The sequence below is a fragment of the Eucyclogobius newberryi genome, unplaced genomic scaffold, assembly GCF_026437365.1.
Source record: "Eucyclogobius newberryi isolate DKJ021-1_F unplaced genomic scaffold, fEucNew1.0.hap1 SCAF_7, whole genome shotgun sequence".
NCBI lineage: Eukaryota > Metazoa > Chordata > Actinopteri > Gobiiformes > Gobiidae > Eucyclogobius > Eucyclogobius newberryi.
In genome coordinates this window covers 32,310,419-32,335,653 of record NW_027316389.1, presented here as the reverse complement: position 1 = coordinate 32,335,653, position 25,235 = coordinate 32,310,419, and the positions used below count along the sequence as shown (strand labels likewise).

At 43.0% G+C, this 25,235-nt stretch overlaps 1 protein-coding gene across 1 annotated transcript in view; it reads left to right on the top strand.

Moving 5' to 3' along the window:
• Positions 1-4,611: 4,611 nt before the first annotated feature.
• The window catches only part of LOC140348935 (uncharacterized), a 30,683-nt gene continuing 10,059 nt past the window's right edge, over positions 4,612-25,235 (top strand). The window contains exons 1-4 of the mRNA XM_072435103.1: positions 4,612-5,137; positions 11,196-11,372; positions 17,910-18,119; positions 24,667-24,880. Of these exons, the coding sequence (XP_072291204.1) occupies positions 4,652-5,137; positions 11,196-11,372; positions 17,910-18,119; positions 24,667-24,880 (1,087 nt within the window). The 5' untranslated portion in view covers positions 4,612-4,651. The remainder of the gene's footprint in view (positions 5,138-11,195; positions 11,373-17,909; positions 18,120-24,666; positions 24,881-25,235) is intronic.

The following is a 25,235-nucleotide window of genomic DNA, read 5'->3' as shown; positions in this document are numbered from 1 at the left end:
TTTTAGATGAATGGTACTTTGGGTGGTGGATTTTTTTTAACCTGCTAGTATTGATCTGTGCCCACATAGCCACCACAAGAGTTACCATGAATTAGAACAATAGAATAATAGAGGAGATTTAAAGGTTTGATTTCAATGTTATGAACATGACCTATGTCTGTGTTTTTTTACTGCCAATCATTGTGCAATTGATTTATTCTTAAGTACAAAAACAGTGACGTCCCATGAAGTCTTTGTGTTACCATTTGGTGCTGTAGTTGTCAGGACGATTATCCAATAAGAGAGCAGTATGAGCCTCACATTTTGCGTTGCCAGATTCTACGACAAAAAACAATTGGAAATAAACTTAAAGCACACATAATGCATTATTTGTGTTGTTATTCTCCTTTAAATGTGCTCTTACCTTTACTTTGACATCTTGTGTTTTAGAACTAAGAATATGGTGTCTACTGAAAGGTTGTGTCATCAAAATGTGCTGTTTGTGCACCTCGGACAAAGAAACTTTAAGACCTTCGCATTGAAGGTTGATCAACAAAGACTGTGTGGACAACTGATTAAAGATGAAGAAGAAGATATTGACATAGTACGGATTGCATCCTTGTTGCAAAATTAGTAGTTGTAATCAAAATACTTAGGCAGAAGTATTTAGGATAGTGAATAGCAAGTGTTGTTTCTTCTCCTGAACAATGCAGTCAAACAGCTTTGTCGCCACCTACAGGAGAATCATTTATTCTATGTTTTTCAGTCAAGGTTCAGAGCTCACCACAGCACTGAAACTGCACTAGTTAAAGTCACAAATGATTTGTTATTAGCTGCAGACTTACAAAGCCATAAATGACATGGCCCTATCCTACCTCAAAGATGCTATAGAACCATATCATCCAAACAGAGCTCTTCGCTCTCAAAATGCTGGCCTTCTGGTGGTCCCAAGAGTCTCTAAAAGCACAGTAGGAGCTAGAGCCTTCTGGTGGTGCCAAGAGTCTCCAAAAGCACAGTAGGAGCTAGAGCCTTCTGGTGGTCCCAAGAGTCTCTAAAAGCACAGTAGGAGGTAGAGCCTTCTGGTGGTCCCAAGAGTCTCTAAAAGCACAGTAGGAGCTAGAGCCTTCTGGTGGTCCCAAGAGTCTCTAAAAGCACAGTAGGAGGTAGAGCCTTCTGGTGGTCCCAAGAGTCTCTAAAAGCACAGTAGGAGGTAGAGCGTTTAGCTCCCAAGCTCCTGTGTTGTGGAATCAGCTCCTGTCCATGTTAAAGAGGCCGACACAGTCTCTTCATTTAAGACCAGGCTTAAAACGTTCCTCTTTGAAATCGCTTATGGTCAGGCCAGTTAGGAACAGGAATAAAACCTACAGTTTCCCAGCTACGCTGCCCTAGGAGTAACTATGTGGGGGAAGTATGGGAGCTTGAGCACTATCCTCTGCTAAAGACTACTTTCCCTTTCAGCAATATTTATCAACACTCTGGGAGTGATACTGTTTCAGACACTGCTGATGCTTTTAATTTAGATGCCCCATCTCACAACTGACCATGATGCTCTTCATCTGCCTGGAGGAACTCTCTTCAAATGGAAGCGCCTCAGTCCTGGACCATCTACAGCCTGTCTGCCCATCGGAGTAGAATCTCTCCTTCACTGTGGTTCTCCCAGAGGTTTCTACTTTCCCCCAAGGAGTTGTGTAGTTTTTCCTGCAGAAGGAGGATCTAAGGACAGGGGATGCTGGGACATTTCCTAATTTCCTATGAACATGTTGAATGTGTTTTTCACTGTCACCCTTCGGGGCAACTGCTGTTGTGATTTTAGGCCTTACAAAAATAAATTGAACTGAATTGAAAATATATCTTCTGTGTTGCTGAAAGACTCATGCGTTTCAGCCTTTTAACCAACACTTTGACCTTTATGCTTCATTTGGGCCCTAGTGTAAATGGAGTGCTTCAAAAGGTGGCACTGGTCAATTTAGCAGAGTGGCTTGTCACATCAGGCAAGAACAGAAGCTGCAGAGAAAGACCTGGTGAGAATAATGAGCAAAGCATAATGGCATATGGTGGGGAGAGTATGGGCTACACATAATGGGTGCATTTTCCATGGTCACACAGCTGGTGCCTGGCAACATCCAAGCACTGTCCATCCACACAGCACGGACACAAGAACGACTGCACTGAATCGATTCTTTTTTAGCCTTTAATCATTGAATTGCTCCTTCCGAACATGCATGGTGAATCCACCTTCACTTGTACTTAAGGTGTAATCTGTTTACTACTTACTCATCACTCTTTCACATTACTCTGACACTGTACTTTATTTCAAAAGTAATTAGATTATTTAGATTGTTACTATAAATATCTTACACAGCTCAGAAAGTAAAGTTGGAAAGAAAAATCTTTCCAACTTTGCTCCATGCTACCTTCTTCTCTTTTCTATATAACAAATTCTAACATAGTTCTATGGATTACATACTGTACAATTTGGCCAGGAAAAAGTAATTAAAACCAACACTGGTTGTTACCACTTTGGTGTGGTAGGTTCAAAAATCTTAACTGGATTACATTGTTTATGCTGCTGCCATTGCCCATAATCATCTATAAGTCTTATGAGTTGTAGTGCGTCAAAGAGAACTATTGATTTAAAATCGATGCTTCATTGCCTTGAACAAGCGCCGATCCAACAGCTCATTCATATACATCTGATCAAGCATTTATAAATTGAATTCATAGAAAAATGACTCACTAATCAACACCTCAGCTTTGATCTGCAATGCAAATGTATGCATCCCACACCAGCGCTGCAGACAGATGATGCTGACAACAAGAGCCGGATGTGGCCCACGTCTGACACTCAGAGCTGACACAAAGGCTGAAACAAAGACTGCAAACAGCACTCTGAGCTTCATTCACCTCATGATGTGTGACTGATTAACATTGGAGCTCATTATTAAAGGTAGGTTATGTAGAAGCACTCTTACAGGTCTAACAAAGGTACTAAGAACACAACTGAACCTGGGTTATCAGTCCTTAAGGCTGCTTTATAGTTCCAATGACACAGACCTGAACCATCTGCGCAGTGAAGACTTTTCCAGACCAAATAAAGCAGTTTTTAAGTCAGTATGATTTTATTTATGTTATTGCTACAATCTAAATTATACACCGGTGTTACTTCAAAATATTACTTAAGTACTAATGTAAAATGAAAAATGTGAAATCCGGCAAAATATGTTACTAACTAGAAGCCCCACAGTGCACCTTTAAATACTGTTTTCAAAAGGTTACACAACTCTAGTTCCGACAACATCCAGGCGCATCTTTTCATTTCAATCCCACTGTACGGACGCACATCTCCATGGTGAACGGCATGGCAACGGCTTTCTTTAGCTGAAAAGATGAGGGAACAAACCTGGACAAAAACATCAACGCTCTGTGCAAAGATTAAATGACATACTGTGAACGAGGAGTCAGTCACAGGAGGAGCTTCAAAACACATAAAAAGGGAGTGCGAATTCAAGGAGGAAAATGATCCAAAAATTATTAAATTACCCATAAATCCTTGACTTTTGACATCATCTCCAGTGTAGCAGCAGAACCATCCGCCTCCACAGCCTCCCCCTCTTCTTCCCTTCCCAATCACCATCCTCTCAATAAACTTTACAGCACATCACATAATCCTCCGTATGTGCTTATTTCTCTTGGTTGAAATGAAATGATTTGAACTCAACACCAACTGAAGCAATTTGAAGCTGTTGTGCTGGTGTAGCAACCTGAGCACATGATGATGAGGGAGAAGATGGGAAGCAGGATCTTCAGTGGATACAGAGGTACAATTGACAACTCTTATTTTAGAACAACAAAATCAATAGTTTCTAAGTCTCTCAGTCGCTCATGATATGTTTGTAGTTATGGATTAATGTAAAAATATCAAATGTTACAGCAGTGAAGAACAATTATAGGCAGTGTTCTCACTTGACCTGGTTTGGTCCTGGTTTGAGCCCAGTATAGTCCTGATGTAGACTTGGTTTTGATGTGGTGCATATGTTTTGTCACCTGTCTGACAACATGGAGACAGGTTTAATGCCATAGGCCACTGTGAAACACTCTAGTTTCCATAGAGACAAACACGTTACATACACATGACAACATTTGAATATATACAGCCTATATATAATAAACACGTTTGAATGATTTAAAACCTAAATGTGGTCAATAGTAATAATAAAAGCAATATTTAAAAACAAAATAAAATATAATACACTTGGTAAAACTTGCTCTCTCAACATTTAGCCTAATCTTTCACAGGGACTACAGATGTTTTATTTTCTTCATATACAACTAAGCCTGATTTAACTCCAGAAAATGGGCCTTGGCTCGGTCCACGCCCACCCCAGTCCCTCTCCCCTCACCCCAGTCCCTCTCCCTCCAGTCCCTCTCCCCCCAGTCCCTCTCCCCCCAGTCCCTCTCCCCTCACCCCAGTCCCTCTCCCCTCACCCCAGTCCCTCTCCCCCAGTGGACACTCGCCTCAGACTGGACAATTCGCTCCAAGTGAGTGCGCGGACGCGGCGGAGACGACCACACCAACCATGCCTCTCCCCGTGCGTAAACATTACCAAGTCTAACGGTGCCAAACTAAGACGCGCGGCTTTCCCCAGCATTTCGGACACATGTTGGAGTCACCATGGACGGTCTACAAGCCGCAAACCCGGGGCTGGACGTCGGCGCGGACTCGGACTCGGACAAACACCGCGCTCTTGCCCTGGACACGGCTCTGAGCACGCTGGCGGCGGTGCTCGTGTACGTGCTGCTCAAAGTGGCACTGGACGGCGTCAGGCAGTGGAGAGCGCGGGTCCCGGTGCTCATCGTGGGCTCCGGACCCGTGGGGCTCACCGCCGCCCTTGTCGCTGTCCGCTCGGGGAAGGTGCTGAAGCTGACGGTGCTGGATGAGCGGTACCGGAGCGCGCTGCTGTGCCGGCCCCAGCAGATCGCGCTGGACCCCCGCAGCGTCAGGTTCCTGCTCGGGCTCGGGGTGGACTTCGATAACATGGAGGGCTGCTGGCACGACGAGCACTTCTTCACTCGGATAGGCGTGTTTCAGGAGTATTTGCTGAGTATTCTGGAGCAGAGGAAGCATAAAGTGGACGTGAAGGTGCAGCTGGGGACAAAGGTACAGTCGTCAACCATCTCTAATAACATGATCTGCTCACGGTTGACATTTTCCAGCTATTCACAGGCACATGAAACAATCAATTCATACGCCTATTTTCCCTAAAGTTATTTTACATAAATTAGTAATGTAGCCTTAAATACCATAAAAAATACTCTGAAATAGAGTTCAATTAATCAGTCAATGAATGTATTTATCCCGAGGCAGTTCAAGCACACAAGCAGTGAAATACAACCATAAAAGAAAAGCTCACAAAGATCTCAGTGCTGCTCAGGAGGACTGGTCAGTGTAGGGTCAGTGTAGGGTCAGCAGATCCAGTGTCAGGGCAGTTTGAGAAGAGGATCACAGTCAGTAAGTCAGGAAAGCTCTCCTCAGGTGTACACCTAATGCAAAAGCGTTTGGAACACATTAGTGTGGCTTAGTTGCAATCTGCCTGTTACACCACTCCTGGTAAACTGCGTGGTATATTTAATGGATGCAGTGCAGATTCATGTGGGTTCTGTCATGGGTCATGTCCTGTGCAAGAACACTTCTGATACTATTACCATAAAACTGCTCCAGACCACTGCGGCCAGACAGACTTCTTTCAAATTCTTTCCACAGTGTTTGAAATGTTAGTAACTTGACAACACCACAAGATCAGTTACATTCACTGTTAAGATGATACATTTGTAAAACCTATTCACCTTCCGACCTGAAAGTGGTTGATTCTATTATGATTACTACTAGTGCGTACTGTTGTGTCAAAGCCCACCTTGACTGTGAATCAGAACGAGGGGGCGTATCAACTCTCTCACACCTGGGATACGTTCAGAAGAAGTCAGACTGCAGATGGCGCTGTTGTCCTACAGATTCAAGTAGGAAGACGGCACCAAAATCTATTAAAATCGTCTGACCAGACAAGTCACAGCAAAACATAGTAATAACACAAAGAAGTTAGTATTTCTGTCTGTGGAAGCAAGTTGTTATTTAGGTGTTTTTAAAAAAGAATCCTTGCAATACTGCAGCCTGAGAGACTCTTCTTTGGTGCAATTTGTCTGCCGGACAGGCTAAAGGTTGTGACATGAACAAGCCATTAATTTTGCTCTCGATACATCACAGAGCCTCATAAAACAGATACTGGCAAAAAAGGGCAGAGAAGGACACAGAGGAGGAGACAAAGCCGGTGGAATTGCATTTGATCACTTTAAATTGCTTTGATGCTGTGTACTGACTCAAGATAAGAGACTCTAAGATAAAAAAATGAAGAATGGGGAAATTCCACTGTTGCAATGCTCAGTTCAAGAACAGCAGGAGAATAGAGGCATGCAATGACAACAAGATAAATAACTTAAAAATAGTCTTAGTCTAGGTGGTAGATATAATGAAAATTTGATAGTATGGCATGTTTTTTTCACACTACTTTCCTGTCAATCAAGCCTATGGGCACAACCCTCAAGCTTAGTACTTAGTAAAAGGTAGTTATTTTTAACACGTTCTAAAAAACATTCTCAAACCATCATAAGCTCAAGAACAAACATGTTGGCGTAAAACCTCTGCTAAACCCTGCCATCTGAATTATTCACTGCTTTGACCATCGGTGTGTGACCCTTGGTGAAAAAATGTTGGACATACAAAATAATGAACAGAGAAACAGTTCCATTGACTTCCTGTTCCTCGTGTTTATCGTGAGGGCAAACCTCTGCAATATAACATTTTACACAGTACGTCTCCTTTATCTTCTGAGGTGTGTGTTCTCCTTTCAGACAGGGCCAGGACACAGAGCGCTCAGGCCTTTGTCTGACCACATGGATCAGGTGTAAATGTGCAAAGTGATCCCTCACAATCATATTACATCAGACCTTTGAATAAACTGGGTCAGACAACAAAAGCGTGGCTCCATAACTCACCCTCCAAGTCGTAGAAGAGACTTTACAAGTTTGAATGACTTACAACCTAAATGTCAAAGGAGTTTTTTTTATTTTTTTAGTTGGCATAATATTGCAATTTTCTCCATAGTTCAAGGCTCGGACCAACTAAATCACTTAAAACTGACCAAAACTCAAAATAATATCTAGACTTGCACTGTACCATTGATAGTATTTATTGCATATTCCAACTATTATTTGAGCCAATGTGTACAGTCTGGGGCCACGTTTCCTGATAAGAAGGTGTATTGTGAATTCTCTGAACTGATATGAGAAGTGTTTAGACGGGGCCCCAGGCTGACTCTTCTGTGACCCTGTGACCCTGTGACCCTGTGACCCTCTGACCCTCTGACCCTGTGACCAAGCGGGGATCAGGTTTCTCTTCCTCCCCAAAGGTCAAAACATCAAAATCCAACTGAACCTGTGGACGTTAGAACATCAGTGCAAGTTTCATTCTACATATTCTGTGTTGGATGTAGGGATGGGCCATACATTTGTCCCAATATCGATATGGGTGATATCGCAGGATTTCATGAAGAGATTAGAATAAAAATAAATGTACAAGTTTACATAGTCAGGCAACAAATGATTTTACAGACATGTGAATCAAGTCTTCAGCCCCGGGTCCAAGTCTCAAGTCATCGAAATAGAAATAACAGCAGAAAGGAAAAGACATGCCGCAACTAATCGTTATTTTTCAAATGTATTAATCCAGCAATAATTATTTTGATGGACCTATACTCTTTACTGTAAACAAATATAGGGTTTGTTAGTTTCAGTTTAGTTAGCTCCTCCCTTCACATGTTTAAGCTAATGACTTACCTGATCCATGACAGAGGAACTGAAGAAACTTCCATTTTCTTTCCTTTTGCATTAATTGATCAGTTGTTTAGAACACATATATTGGGTGTAAATATTACATTCTGTTATATATTTAGTATATTCACACTCTCAATATATACATTTTTTAGATAAAAAAACACTGCATATACATACTTTCTGTGTATTTTTGAGTTAATTCTTGCTTTGTGTGAGTCGTAGAACCTCTTTTCTCAGCACATGGCATGTTTTGCAGTACTTTATAGTCCAGATAATGATTATTTGATCACTGAATTATTTGACTTGTTTCAATCCTAAGAGGCAGAATGAGTTAGCAGTGAGTGAATTGTTTTATGAGTTTTAGCTTTGTTTTGCGTGTCTTTTGTCAGTTCCAGGCCCTGCCCCTTTTAGTCGACTTATCGAAGCTCAGGGAATGTCTTTAGGAGGACATGATGTGATGCTCTGGTTGTGTTCCTGCAGTTCTGTGAGGAGTACATGATGTGATGCTCTGGTTGTGTTCCTGCAGTTCTGTGAGGAGTACATGATGTGATGCTCTGGTTGTGTTCCTGCAGTTCTGTGAGGAGGACATGATGTGATGTTCTGGTTGTGTTCCTGCAGTTCTGTGAGGAGGACATGATGTGATGCTCTGGTTGTGTTCCTGCAGTTCTGTGAGGAGGACATGATGTGATGCTCTGGTTGTGTTCCTGCAGTTCTGTGAGGAGGACATGATGTGATGTTCTGGTTGTGTTCCTGCAGTTCTGTGAGGAGGACATGATGTGATGTTCTGGTTGTGTTCCTGCAGTTCTGTGAGGAGGACATGATGTGATGTTCTGGTTGTGTTCCTGCAGTTCTGTGAGGAGGACATGATGTGATGTTCTGGTTGTGTTCCTGCAGTTCTGTGAGGAGGACATGATGTGATGTTCTGGTTGTGTTCCTGCAGTTCTGTGAGGAGGACATGATGTGATGTTCTGGTTGTGTTCCTGCAGTTCTGTGAGGAGTACATGATGTGATGTGCTGGTTGTGCTCCTGCAGTTCTGTGAGGAGGACATGATGTGATGCTCTGGTTGTGTTCCTGCAGTTCTGTGAGGAGGACATGATGTGATGTTCTGGTTGTGTTCCTGCAGTTCTGTGAGGAGGACATGATGTGATGTTCTGGTTGTGTTCCTGCAGTTCTGTGAGGAGGACATGATGTGATGTTCTGGTTGTGTTCCTGCAGTTCTGTGAGGAGGACATGATGTGATGCTCTGGTTGTGTTCCTGCAGTTCTGTGAGGAGGACATGATGTGATGTTCTGGTTGTGTTCCTGCAGTTCTGTGAGGAGGACATGATGTGATGTTCTGGTTGTGTTCCTGCAGTTCTGTGAGGAGGACATGATGTGATGTTCTGGTTGTGTTCCTGCAGTTCTGTGAGGAGGACATGATGTGATGTTCTGGTTGTGTTCCTGCAGTTCTGTGAGGAGGACATGATGTGATGCTCTGGTTGTGTTCCTGCAGTTCTGTGAGGAGGACATGATGTGATGTTCTGGTTGTGTTCCTGCAGTTCTGTGAGGAGGACATGATGTGATGTTCTGGTTGTGTTCCTGCAGTTCTGTGAGGAGGACATGATGTGATGCTCTGGTTGTGTTCCTGCAGTTCTGTGAGGAGTACATGATGTGATGTTCAGGTTGTGTTCCTGCAGTTCTGTGAGGAGGACATGATGTGATGTTCTGGTTGTGTTCCTGCAGTTCTGTGAGGAGTACATGATGTGATGCTCTGGTTGTGTTCCTGCAGTTCTGTGAGGAGGACATGATGTGATGTTCAGGTTGTGTTCCTGCAGTTCTGTGAGGAGGACATGATGTGATGCTCTGGTTGTGTTCCTGCAGTTCTGTGAGGAGGACATGATGTGATGTTCTGGTTGTGTTCCTGCAGTTCTGTGAGGAGGACATGATGTGATGTTCTGGTTGTGTTCCTGCAGTTCTGTGAGGAGGACATGATGTGATGTTCTGGTTGTGTTCCTGCAGTTCTGTGAGGAGGACATGATGTGATGTTCTGGTTGTGTTCCTGCAGTTCTGTGAGGAGGACATGATGTGATGGTCTGGTTGTGTTCCTGCAGTTCTGTGAGGAGGACATGATGTGATGTTCTGGTTGTGTTCCTGCAGTTCTGTGAGGAGGACATGATGTGATGTTCTGGTTGTGTTCCTGCAGTTCTGTGAGGAGGACATGATGTGATGTTCTGGTTGTGTTCCTGCAGTTCTGTGAGGAGGACATGATGTGATGCTCTGGTTGTGTTCCTGCAGTTCTGTGAGGAGGACATGATGTGATGTTCTGGTTGTGTTCCTGCAGTTCTGTGAGGAGGACATGATGTGATGTTCTGGTTGTGTTCCTGCAGTTCTGTGAGGAGGACATTATGTGATGTTCAGGTTGTGTTCCTGCAGTTCTGTGAGGAGGACATGATGTGATGCTCTGGTTGTGTTCCTGCAGTTCTGTGAGGAGGACATGATGTGATGCTCTGGTTGTGTTCCTGCAGTTCTGTGAGGAGGACATGATGTGATGTTCTGGTTGTGTTCCTGCAGTTCTGTGAGGAGGACATGATGTGATGCTCTGGTTGTGTTCCTGCAGTTCTGTGAGGAGGACATGATGTGATGCTCTGGTTGTGTTCCTGCAGTTCTGTGAGGAGGACATGATGTGATGTTCTGGTTGTGTTCCTGCAGTTCTGTGAGGAGTACATGATGTGATGCTCTGGTTGTGTTCCTGCAGTTCTGTGAGGAGGACATGATGTGATGTTCTGGTTGTGTTCCTGCAGTTCTGTGAGGAGGACATGATGTGATGTTCTGGTTGTGTTCCTGCAGTTCTGTGAGGAGGACATGATGTGATGTGCTGGTTGTGCTCCTGCAGTTCTGTGAGGAGGACATGATGTGATATTCTGGTTGTGTTCCTGCAGTTCTGTGAGGAGGACATGATGTGATGTTCTGGTTGTGTTCCTGCAGTTCTGTGAGGAGGACATGATGTGATGTTCTGGTTGTGTTCCTGCAGTTCTGTGAGGAGGACATGATGTGATGTTCTGGTTGTGTTCCTGCAGTTCTGTGAGGAGGACATGATGTGATGTTCTGGTTGTGTTCCTGCAGTTCTGTGAGGAGTACATGATGTGATGTTCTGGTTGTGTTCCTGCAGTTCTGTGAGGAGGACATGATGTGATGTTCTGGTTGTGTTCCTGCAGTTCTGTGAGGAGGACATGATGTGATGTTCAGGTTGTGTTCCTGCAGTTCTGTGAGGAGGACATGATGTGATGCTCTGGTTGTGTTCCTGCAGTTCTGTGAGGAGGACATGATGTGATGTTCTGGTTGTGTTCCTGCAGTTCTGTGAGGAGTACATGCGTCGCCTGCCCGCAGCAGATTGGCCGAGGGTCATTGTGGTGGCGGACGGTTCATGTGGAGAGTCCTGCTCCGTACTGGGCCTGAGCTCGGACTACACTGTGGAGTCGTGTCAGGCCTATGGAGCAAACGCCACCATCGAGAGGCTGGACCAGAGGCAGGTCAGAGTCTAAACACATTTATCATCTTACATGAGTTCTGGGCCTCTTTTTTAGGTATAATCCCATTTATAGGAATATTTATGAACATTTGTGATGAAAGATAAAATATGTGATATTCATGTATGTCCATTTTACCCACCCCTGCCACCAATACACTACACACTACATTCATACATTTGACGAGATACTGCAGGGGAAGTGGGTAAAAATCTGAAATTTAGATACATCACTTTAAAACATGTTCTGTAGTTTACTCACATAAATGTAATAACATTGTCTTTATTTAATGTTTTCATATAAAATATGGCATTTTTGGAGTAAAATACATAAACTCCTCCCTGATATACCGTACTGCACTCTTAAAGTTTCTCTCTCTTTCCCTCAGAATCTACTGTCTTCTGTCTTCTGGGACTGTTGTATGTTGCTCTGCTTAATAATGCCCATAGTAAGAGTCGGTGTAATCCCTCATTCATCCAGGAGTGTTCCATTGTAGAAAAATAGGTTTTGACTCTCCAAAAGACATTCTCAATCTGTGGATCGAGTCTAAGAACGCTGACATTTGTCCTACTCTGCGCTGAGTAAACCAAACACTCCAGGCTGAACCTCCCGATTGTAGCCTGTTCTGTTTATGTATTTGTTTGCAGTGTTTGAAGTTTTTCCTGAACCTAATCTTTGTTCTGCTCTGTTTCCCTAACAGCCCTGTAATGAATAGATATGAATAGTAGAAGAAATCATAGTACCAGATTAACATCTGAATGGCCAGGGCTCAATTTCTATAAAGAGGGATTCTCTCTCTTCTTTTTATCTTATTTTTTATTTTTTACAAAAATTGCCTCTTTAACTCCTCTTTCAAACCATCTCTTCTCTTGGTTAGAATCTTCACCTCACTGTCTTCAAAAGAGTGTTTTGTATCTTTAAGATGAAGATGCACAGCGCTCTGTAATCCTGAATTAGCATGCCTTCTGTGCTGAGAAAGCTGTTTAGTCTCACCTATGTAACGCTCTTTACAACTTTCTTCACTGCATTGGGTAGAATACACTACATTGTGTGGGCATCTTGTCCTTAGGGTGAACCAGTTTGTCTTAAAGTGTTGCCTGGTTTAAAATAAACAGAAATTTTGTGCTGGCTAAAAATCCGTTTTTCAGACAGTCCAGAGACATAAGGGACAGAGACGGCATTTCGTCTTGGTTTAAGGTTCAATTTACCTGTAATATACAGCAGCATTTTGAAGTCATGGGTGGGATCAGCCTTGACCAGTCAGATGCTATTCAGATACTCAGTGATAAGGGAGTTGTAGCCAGCCAACAATATGATGACTATGGCCCATTACAGAGCTTTTAGGGGATTAAAGAAGATTAGTTTCAGGGGAAACTTAAAACAGTGCAAACAAATAGATAAAAAGGACAGGCTATCATCAGGAGGTCCTGCCCAGTGGGCAGGGCTTACTCAGCTCAAAGTAGAATCAGCGTTCTCAGACTAGAACTTCAGATTGAGACTGGCTTTTGGATGAAATATCTTGAAACTGAAAACACTAATGACAGGCTCTTGTGAGGCTCATTCTGCTTTTTCTGATTGGTTCTTAAGAATCAAAGCACCAAATTGTAACATAAATAACTTGTCCAATGCTTTTGTAATTAAGAATAATTGTATCTGGGGACACAGATCACGTTTATACAATTAAAAATTTAAATTGTACATATTGTTTCAATACACTGAAACTAACACACCCTTGTTGTTTACAGTTATTCAGTTGACCTCAAGTCTACTCAGAGTGTGACCTCTTTTTGCTGTGCTATTCTCTGTTTCATGCTCAGTACAAGACAAATTCCCCTGTGAGCAGTAAAGGTCTCAGTCACAGGCTCTTCCTGTGTTGTGAGGACAGATTAAACAAGCAGCACCAGCTCTTTGTTTACTCCCAGGTGAAGACAGGATGCACAGGATATTGCCGGATATTAGAGTGGCGCCGTGGCCCCATAAAACAGATTAGAAACAAATAGTGACGAGGAGGAGCAGCTGAGAACTGTCCCTGAGCAGAATGTCAACAAGCTTTTGTCCAAGATGGGGACTTTACTTAAAACATGTGGTCTTTATTGTCTTCATCATTCAATCATTTCATAGTTGACGCATTTAAGGTGCCTTTTAAAATGTGATGATTTAATTTGGTTTGAGTTCTAGAGTTGTATCTTTTCTACATGTGACAAAACTTTAATCAGACAACACTTATGTGTACCATTTTCAAAAGAAGTTTCCCAACAGAAACAATGTTGAAGCTGATGATTTATGCCCACACTTTGACTATTCCACTTGGTTTGGTCTTGTTGTCCTGGTTTAGTCCCAGTTTTGATGTACTGTGTGTGAAAATGTAAGCGCACTTTACATTTTGTGTCATAATTTAACAAAACAATGAGTGAATAATATATGACTCATGTTGATCTAATATTTAATCACAGACCTGGGAATTATTGAATTATTATGAACTTTAAATCTTAACTTCCCTTAAACTTATAATTATATACCACACATCAAACCCCTTCCCAAAATCTAATGTGCAAAAGAAAATAAGGACTTCAGACCCACAGCCTCAACCTCACATAGTCACACTGTCACCAAAAATCTGGATAAGCTGCACGACAAGAGCATGTGCAAGAGCTCTCTTCCTGGACTTTTCATCTGCCCATAAGACAACCTTCATTTTAATCTCCAAACTGCTCCATCAAAGAGATAATCCAGATTGGATTCACTGGTTTGCATCTTTCCTCATCAACAGAGTTCAGTTGGTCATGGTAAATAAAACACTCTCTTCTGCTTTCACTCTCTCTAGTGGTCACTGCACAATCTGGACTGGACACTGGATTCAGATGTGCTCAGAGATCATGGCTCCCTCATATTATAACAACACTATGGCCAAGAACATTGATTCTGACCCCAGCCGTTTTCTACATAATGAGTATGTGCTGTTTCCATCTGGGTGTCGGTACAGTGTTTATTACGGTCAGGCTCAAACATCATTCATTCAGCAGTCCATCCTAAAACTAAACCAGGAGCTTTATCTACAAAATACACATCATTGTCTTAATGGAACCGCTGTTTCAAAGCAAGAAAAACGTTTTATCTAATTTAATAATCTAATATGAACTCTTTAGTAAGTAACAATATGACGTCTCATTTCTTAATAACTGTTTAAAGGTGCGCTTTTGAAAGCTTTGAGCAGCAGGCCTGTGGATGAGGAAGAGCAGATGGAAATGTGCGCAAAAGTTTGTTGTGGAAAGTTGTCTCTGCTTTGTGTCAGCGACTCGCTGCTGTAGAAAAGACTCAAAACCCATCATTTTTGTCTTCTTGCATCAGCCCTTTTCATTTTCAGGTTTATGTACCATTTTTCATGACTCTCTCACAGTGGCGCGGCAACAGCATGTGTGAGAGTTATGATCAGATGTGGCGGACACGGCTGTATTTCCTGCATGTCTTTCTATAAGGGATGATTCACTGTGGATCAAATAAATAGGTCAAGGTAAGGGCAGCAGATTAATTGTCATCACACACACAACCACACCCCCCTCACGTTCTGATGGGCCTTGTATCTCTGCTATTGGCCCGTCTGCTGGATGTTTCCTGTCCTGATTGAATCTTGCTCCCAGGATATGACCTGTTTAGACCTACTGTCCCCACAGCCCTCCCCTGTGCTCGCCTTCTCCTGCTCCCTCCGCTACGTTACAGGCTCCTTCTCCATCCCAGTGGGCAGCATAATCACATTTGGATCTATAAAAGGGAAAAGAACAGGGAATAGAAGTGAAGTGGTGGGATACAAGTGATTTTATTATCTGTTATTATAGACGGAGTCATGAACTAGATACTTTGGTCAGATCAATGTCCAAATCAAAGGAAATTCTATGTAAGGCAACACAAACAGTACAAACTAAATGAAAATAATTAAGCGTAAATGTTGCAACATCATCATTTCATCAGGGTAATCAAAGTCTGTCACATCACAAAAAGTTCTTTAACTAGACTAAAACAGTACTAGTGGCCACATTATATTGTATGAAGAGTAAAGTAAGTAAGGAAAGAGAGATGTTGATGGTGTAATTATTTGAACAATTTTAGAAAGATTTCACAATTCCAAATCCACTTTATTTTTAGTACATCTCACCAAACACAAAAACAAAAGTGCTGCACAAGCACAAAACAGCTAAAAACAACAAAGTTATAACTAGAAACTACAATGGTAACAAGCCATAGCGAGTGACTGCGGAAGGTCTAACATTTTGGGTAAAGAATCCATAAAAATCGAAAATTATCTGAGAATGAAAAATACAAGTACAAAAACTTCTAAAAGTACAAAAGAGTATTACAATGTAGTACAGCAGCATAGTACTACAAGAAATACTACAACATAGTAATGCCAATGTCATGTCGGATAACCAAATTCAACAGGAATGAATCATCTTTCAGGAATCACTAAGTCTATATTGCAGCTTAACCATTTCGTGGATCTTTTGGGCTTGGTACTAGGATTAATAGAATTATGAACATACAAAAATGTACTACAACGTAGTACTAGTACTATGTCAAGTACTATAACAAAGTACTACAACGTAATACTACTACAACAAAGCACTACAACATAGTACTACAACATAAGACTGGAAATACTGAAAACACTGCAGGTACTAGGATTACTAGAATTCTAAAAATACAAAAACGTACTACAATGTAGTACTACAATGTAGTACTACAATGTAGTACAACAAATTACAACATAGTACACGGCAAGTACTAGGATTACTAGAATTCTAAAATAACAAAAAGGTACTACAATGTGGTACTACAATGTCTGAAATACTGCATATACTACAAAATATTGCAAGGCTACAAAACGAATACTAGACTAAAAGTACTAGAACCACTTGAACTAAAAGTACAAAAAATATCTTCAAAACAACAAACTTGAAAGAAAAATCCTGGAAACTTACAATAAGATAAGAACCTTTATTTATCCCACAAAGGGAAATTCCAGTGTTGCAACACAAATTATGCACAGAGGTATGATAATAAAAAACAGATAACTTACAAAAGCAAGTCTCTTAAAAAAAGGAATACTCTTAATAAAAATAAGACTCTTATTTACAGCTGTTTTATAGACAGAAAATATTGCACCAGGGATGATACAGTATTGCACATGTGTATAACAGTATTGCACATAAATTATAAAAAGCTGAATGACACATGTTCAGGGCTAACAGTGTTGTAAAGTCTGACAGCAGCAGGAAGGAAAGACCTGTGAAACGTCTCCTTCACACAGCGAGGGTGGATCAGTCTCTCACTGAAGCTGCTCTCCAGAGCGGACAGAGTGTCCTGCAGGGGGCGACACTCATGGTCCAGCATAGATGTGAATTTAGCCAGGACCCTCCTGTTCCCCACCTCCTGCACCGAGTCCAGAGCACAGCCCAGGACGGAGCTGGACTTCTTGATGACTTTGTCCAGCTTCTAGATTTGTCCAGCAATTACTAGAATTCTAAAAGTACTACAAGGTACTGCAATGTAATACTACTACGTAGTACTACTACAACAACAACATAGTACTAACATAGTACTAACATAGTACTAAAACTGCTGAATAGACTACAAATACTAGGGTTACTTGAAATTCTAAGTACAAAAATGTACTACAACGTAGGACTACAATGTAGTACGTAGTACTACAAATACTGCAACTACTACAAGCACTAGAATAACTAGAATTCTAAAAGTACGAGAAATATCTACAACACTACAAACATTAAGTCCCAAAAAAAATACTTACAAACTACTACAAAGCTTTAAAGATCCGATAACACCCTGTCCTGGAAAACGACAAACCTCGCTAGAGTGCAACTGAAAGTCCACTATTCAAAGTTATAGGAAAATTTGCCAATTTTATGACAAATGCTGAAAAAACGACCAAACCGAGAAATATCTACAAAAAGAACCTTGAACGACAAAAATCGGGAAAAAAACGTGTTTCTATAACATTATGCACTTATTGAGTGACTCAATAAGTGCATAATGTTATCTTACTTGTCCTAAAACAATAAAACCGGCAGATCAAATCAGAATCATGAAATAGCAAAATATAAGTTAAATAACTTAAATCAAAGAGGACCACACCACTCAACTTTTTGAATGTTTTTTCGTACAGCATAGCATAAGAAGTGTTTAGTAATGTTGAGTAATCCTGTAATTCTTCAGTCCCCCCTCAAATTCCTCCTTCAACCTTGTCATTAGGAAGTGCTCCTCTGTTTCTAAAAGTTCATTCATATTCAGCAGACTCATTCAGATCATTTCACCGCTCATAAATCCAACATTGAAACGCATCCAAAATAAGTTTCATCGCTCCTTCTGCCAGCGATCCTATCATTTTATACTTGGAAATGGAAGATTGACTGAGGTGCAGGTCAGGAACAGGGGCCACGTATAGACCTCCTTCCCCTCCTGTGCTGAACAACACGCCTCGGTTTCTAAAAGGGATATGATGTCATTGTTTGTTTGTCCTTCGTGCAGGTACCCACCCCTGAGATCCGGGCACACAACCTGTTCTTTGACCTGTCTGCGTACGGTGTGGAGGCCCTCAGAGAACACAGGAACTCCACCGCCAAATCTGGGTTCCACCTCAAGATCTATGGAACCTTCAGGAACCGCTACATGGCCTTGGTCTGCCCGGCCTCTGACACCAAGATGGTCCGCTTCCTTCGCCACACCGCAAACGCCTCTGTGAGTGGCTCTGCTAGCACTATCCAAGGAGTGATCATCTTTTCCAGTGATTTCATGCATGTCTAAAAATCTCCTTAGGCGTGTTTCCACTGGTTCACTGTGGAGCGGTTCGGTTTAATACATCTTAATACATGCATAATACATCACTATCCAAACCTAAAGCATTAATAAAGATACGCTAAAACACAGTGTAGAGGCACAGAGAAGTCAAATAAAGAGAAAGTTGAGGATAAACCTGAAGTAGTTTCTTGTTTTGTTTTCACAGGACCACAAACTTTAATTACTAAATGTAATTTTGTAAATTGCTGAGATTGGCCTGATGATTAAAAAGTCAGGTACAATTTATATTTTATTTATTAAGAAAGCATGTGCTGTGCTTGAGTGGTGTCAGCTGCTCACGTAGCAGACCTCTGCCTCTGGAACCGGAGGCCCTGAGCATGAAGATGCATTCTGCCATTAAAAAGAGGCTCCTAAGGCTGATCAAAACGAGGCTCTTGCTGCATCAAGGAATCATTTCTTATCAAATGTAATGTAGATATTCCTCGTGTTCTCTTGTTCCTTACTTCACCAGCAAGAACCACAACTCCAGCTATGATGCAAAGTGTTGAAACATGTACAACACGAGTCTACAGAAATGGATGCTGTATTTTGGCTTCTGTCGATGAGGGCCTTGATACCCCCATCCAGGAGATGAATTAGAATAATTAGAATAATTACAAGAGGGTGGGTGGGAGGGGCACGAAGTCACAAACACTGATGTAAGATAAGATAAGATAATCCTTTATTGTCCCACATGGGGAAATTTCATTGGTGCAACGCAGGTAGATACAGAGGTAGATCCAGAAGAACAGATCACTTATAGGAAGTCTGATAAACACTTTCAGTAGAAGTGTTTATCATCAATGTGTGTGACATTGATGCTTAAATACTGTAGCTGCATGAAGGGTCGTGAGAGGGGTGTGGTCCTGCTCCCGAACGTAAGATAACAAATTCATCTTCATAAATTTGGTCTCGCTTTAAAGCCTTAACATACAACAATTTGTTTTCCTTTCTTATTTCAGGGATTTTACCTTCCAAGTTCCCTCTGGGAGAGCCAACAACTCCAATCAGATGCAAATGACTTTAATCTAAATTCTATATGATATGTTATAATCTATGGGAGATTTACTGTTTACAGAACTCTGTCTAAATCTTAACCCTCATCATCAGTTAGAGATTGGTTCCACAAACATGCAATATGAATCTTATGGCTTGAAGACCTTCAGCTGATAATTATCAGGAGTTAAATAATGGTAACACTTTCTGAGGCTGTTTTGAACAAATCACTTTTGATTATTAATGCTGACAGAGTTTCATGTGAACAGTTCAAGTAATTACAGAGATATGAACCATAAACCAGGACAATAGAATACCTTAGAATTCTGACCTGACCTCCAGCTTAACTTTAAACTATTTATGAGTTTAAAGTGAGACACACTTGTTGCTACTGCCATCTTGTGGACGAAAGCCGCGTTTGCACTGTGGGCTGTGACAACAAAAAGTCTCAAAACCGACTCAAAAACAAGCCAATGCTAATGCTAATCCAATTGTCTGGATATATTTTAGGATCAGACAGTCAAGCTCAGTTTATGCTTGATGTGACTTTGAGGTCTGTGTGGCGAAATGTTGTTATTTTTGACGACACAGTGAGCTGGATATCCTGGCAGTTAGTCCAGATGTCTACTGTCTGCAGCCACATGAACCACACAGACTGTAATTTCTGCAAACGTCTCACAAAGTGTATTTGTCCTGTTCCCTGTTCTCTGTATCCTTATCTGTGTCGTAGTGTAGCAGTTATCATGTGTTGTAGCGTCTGTCGAGGCCAGTGGAGCCTAGCTTGGTCGGGACTAATTGAAAAACTACAAAATTAGATCGCCAGAGGACCAAGTTTGACCTGCTGGCTCCACTTTGGGCCCTTCTGCTCTAATAGCTTATAAATACTCCAAACTTACAAGGCAAATGCAATTTTGTATGTTATATATGGTATATGTAACAACAAGGTTATTTCTCTGCTTTCTTTTAAATGCAAGACTTTTTTCCCTGCTATATCGAACAATAGGAGCTGATGTAATTAGCTTGACATCATCAGACAAGGTCAAGGTTATTACATAATCTCTTACCTATTGTCTGATATTCAGTAGAAGAAACAACAACTTAACTATTCTACTAAAGAAGACAAGATAAAGATTCTTAATCACAGGCACAGGTTTCACACCGGCCATTGAGTGATAAAAGAATAACACATTTGCAAATAGCTTCAAAGTGTTTAAACCATTTCAACCATAATCATGCTCATTCAAAACTGTCTCATTTGCTAAAGAAGTAAAATAGGTCCTTTATTTGCTAACGGCAGCCCTGTCACACATCAGCCTGGGCAGATGTCACTGAATCTGCCCACGAAGCCTAAGTGCGGCTCAAACATGTGCAAAGTGAGGCTTTTATCACCACCGTCTTCTTTATGGCAGTGTCAGCGGTGAATGAGGTGTGCGTGTGGATGGCATTTCACACAGGTATTCAGAGGGGCCATCTCCGCGGTGCTGTTGCTATGTGGGTGGCCATTCAATACACTGTTACTTGGAAACGGGTGACTGTGCAAAGTATGGGTCAAAGGCCAGCAATGGACACTTTCTTTTGTATGGAAATAAAAAAAAATCAGGGGTTGGATAAGTATTTATAGAGAAAAACAAACAAGAGACTAAACCATGCACTATTCTCTCAGCACTAATGGGGTTTTAGTTTAGTTGGATTAGGAACGTTTATATAATACAGTATATGCCATTGAATGTGTATCACAACTGGAATTTTCGGATTACTCGAGCCTCAGTTGCAGGACAATACACAATTAACTCAATTAACACAATTAATAGGTAAACGTTTATATACACGTTAATATGAAAGAGGAACTTCACGAACGATCGGGACACGCACTGGAATCGCTTTAAATTAACTTGTTTTGACTTTATTCGGCTGGATTGAGTGTTTTTGTCGTGTCGTCGCGATGTGTCTTGGCTCTGAGCCCCCCCGCGCCCCCCGGCCGGCGCCGTACCGCGTTTACACAAAGGAGGAACTCATGAAACTGCGGAGAACAGTCGTCTTACCTGGAGATCGTCACGTTATCCCGGCGGACATCCTAAGGAAAACGCAGATAAGCAGACGGGCTGGACGTAAACTCCGAGAGAAGAGAGGGACAAACAGGAAGTCGGTTCCCGCCGTAGTCATGGGTAACGTGAGGTCCCTTCAAAATAAAATGACGGAAATAGCGAGCCTCATGCGGTCCCAGAGGATTTATAGGGACAGCAGCGTCTTGATTTTCACAGAGACCTGGTTAACAGCAGAAATGCCAGACTCTATTGTAGGTTTGGACAAGTTTCATCTGCTGCGGGCGGACAGAACGAGAGAATCCGGGAAGAAAAGAGGTGGAGGTCTGGCGGTGTATGTGAACACGAGCTGGTCCAAACCCGAACACTGCACAGTGAGGGAGCAGCTATGTAACAAGGATATTGAACTATTGGCTATTGGCATGAGGCCATATTATCTGCCCCGGGAGTTCTCACATGTGATTCTAATCGCAGTCTATGTGGCCCCGTCTGCCAATGCTGAAAATGCTTGTGAAGCACTGCTCTCCTGCACTTGTAGGCTGCAAACACAGCACCCACAGGCTCTCTTCCTCGTCTCGGGTGACTTTAACCACGCTTCTCCTCTTCTGTCCTACCAACATACACCCAGTATGTTACCTGCCCCACCAGAGAGAATAGAACATTGGACTTGTTTTTTGCCAACACCAGAGAGGCTTATTCCTCTTCCCCCCTCCCTCCCCTGGGCAGCTCGGACCACAACCTTGTACATCTGAGGCCTGTGTATGAACCCATCGTGCGCAGGCAGCCTGTGGTGTCCCGTGAGGTGAGAATGTGGTCTGCTGAGAGCGAGGAGGCTCTGAGGGACTGCTTCAGCACCACTGTCTGGACTGAGCTTTGACACACATGGGGAGGATATCAACACCATCACAGAGTGCATCACCGACTACAACTATCAACTTCTGTTTTGAGAACATTGTTCCCTCCCGGACGGTGCGGTGTTTTCCAAACAACAAGCCATGGATTAACCGTGAACTGAAGGCTCTGCTGAAGGAGAAGAAGAGAGCCTTCAGGTCAGGGAACAAGGAGGAGCTGAGGACTGTGCAGAAGGAGCTGAGGAGGGAGATCAGGGAGGCTAAGGCCGGTTACAAGAGGAGGATGGAGGAGCAGCTGCAGCAAAAGAACATTCAGGGAGTGTGGAGGAGCCTGAAAACCATCTCAGGCTTCAAAATCCCCCCTGCCCAGACAGAGGGGGATCTACAGTGGGTGAATGATTTAAATGCTCACTTCTTGAGATTTGATCGGTCACCCGCCCCTCCCCCTGCACAGCTGCATGCTACCTCTTCCACAGCTGGACAATGCCCTGCATCTGTTCCTCTTCGCTTCTCTGCCCCGGACCATCAGCTCCCCACTTTGCCTGGACTCACCCATCCCCCCAGCACACACGGTCCCCCTGCCAACCACTGACTGTCACAGCAGCACAGGTGAGGAGTGAGCTGAAGAGGATTAAAGTGAGAAACGCAGCAGGACCTGACGGCATCAGCCCCAGGCTCCTTAAGTCCTGCGCAGATGAACTGTGTGGAGTTATGGAGCATGTCTTCAACATGAGCCTGAAGCTGAGGGTGGTACCACAGGTCTGGAAGACCTCCTGTCTGGTACCTGTGCCTAAGACACCGTGCGCCAAAGACTTCAACAGCTTCAGGCCAGTGGCTCTCACGTCCCACCTGATGAAGACACTGGAGCGGCTGGTCCTGGACCACCTCCGCTCCACCGTGAGCTCAGCCATGGACCCGCTGCAGTTTGCATATCGGCCTGGCATCGGAGTGGAGGACGCCGTCATCTCCCTGCTGCACCGCTCTCTCTCTCACCTGGATAAGCCTGGCAGCTCTGTGAGGATCCTGTTCTTCGATCTTTCCAGCGCCTTCAACACCATCCAGCCGCTGCTCCTGAGGGACAAGCTGGAGACGGCTGGTGTGGAGTATGACCTGGCAGAGTGGATCCTGGACTACCTCACAGACCGACCCCAGTTTGTGAGAGCCCGGAACTGTGTGTCTGACACTCGGACCTGCAGTGTGGGGGCGCCCCAGGGCACCGTCCTCGCGCCCTTTCTCTTCACCCATTACACTGCAGACTTCAGACACGACACGGACAGCTGTGTCCTGCAGAAGTTCTCTGATGACTCTGCCATCATCGAACTCATCACGGACGACGATGATGCGGAGTACAGAGGACTGGCGCAGGACTTTGTGGACTGGTGTCAGCAGAACCACCTCCTCATCAACGCGGGGAAGACCAAGGAGATGGTGGTGGATTTCCGCAGACGCCACCCCACTGCCCCCTCACCAGTGAACATCCAGGGACGGGACATTGAGAGAGTGGACTCATACAAGTACCTGGGTGTTCATCTGAACCACAAACTGGACTGGACTCATAACACAGACGCACTGTACAGGAAGAGCCAGAGTCGGCTCTACCTCCTGAGGAGACTCAGGTCTTTTGGAGTGACAGGGCCACTCCTGAAGACCTTCTATGACTCTGTGGTGGCATCAGCTCCTGTACGGTGTGGCCTGCTGGAGCAGCAGCATCACAGAGAGGGAGAGGAAGAGACTGGACAAAGTCATCAAGAAGTCCAGCTCCGTCCTGGGCTGCGCTCTGGACTCGGTGCAGGAGGTGGGGGACAGAAGGGTCCTGGCTAGATTCACATCTATGCTTGACCATGAGTCTCACCCCATGCAGGACACTCTGTCCGCTCTGGAGAGCAGCTTCAGTGAGAGACTGATTCACACTCGCTGTGGGAGGGAGAGGTTCCGTAGGTCTTTCCTTCCTGCTGCTGTCAGACTTTATAACAAACACTGTTAGTACTGAACACTCGCAATACTGACCTAACCATGTGCAATTCCGTCATATGTGCAATTACTGTTGTGATTCATGTGCAATTACTGTGAAATTCATGTGCAATTCATGTGCTGTCGTGACACATATTCATGTGCAATTACTGTCGTGATCACATGCAATGGTATTTATGTATTTATTTATTTTGTCTATGGGAGTTTTTGTTTATAGGAGATCTTCTACTGAAAGTGTTTTTCAGACTTCCTATAAGTCATCTGTTCTTTTCTTCTGTATCTTCCTGCGTTGCACCAATGAAATTTCCCCATGTGGGACAATAAAGGATTATCTTATCTTATCTTATCTTATTAACTCAAACATGACTGAATAAATGAATCAGAATACAGTTTTGACAAGAAAACACAGATTAAAAGCTTGTTTGAGTAGAGTTTTTTATAATATATCTCTTTTAACAAAGTTAGAGCATAATTGTAGACCACTTTCAGTCACTCAAATGTATTCCTTTGGTAAACCAGTACAACCAGGTCAGTCCAGGATTCAATTATGTCAAAATGTATGGTAAATGTACTGAGTTGTGCCTGTAGATCATGAAGAACATTTTCCACCAGTCGTTTAACGTGTACAAGACGGACATCGAGCCTCGGCTGAGTGACGTGACGCTGCACCAGCTCCAGTGCAGCCGGCGCCTGTTCGAGGTGCAGCTGTCCCATCGGAGGGTCAGCGCGGCCTACATCGACGGGGACAACGTGGCCGTCATCGTGGAGGGAGAGGCGGCTCGCGTTCTCAACTTCGACACAGGTAACAATCTATTGCACTGTGTCTGCGCGGAGCAGGGATGTCAAGATTATTTGGCTAATCGATCATTTTGATAATTCAGATCGCAACATAATCGCAAGAACTAAGAAATAATAACTGTGAGAATTGTCAGAAGCAAATATAAGCTATTTAACTTTAACAACTTTTTCTTCTACTTTTTTGCCTCATTATTGTCTGTAGAAGTAATAAAAAAGTATCTTCTTTGACGTCACTGGAATAAAGCCTCTCAGTTGCCTGGCAACTGATGGAACTATATCCATGCTTCTTTTTTAGTCAACCAATATATGACAGCAGCAGCTTTCTAAATGACATCACCAACTTTCTAAATGACATCACC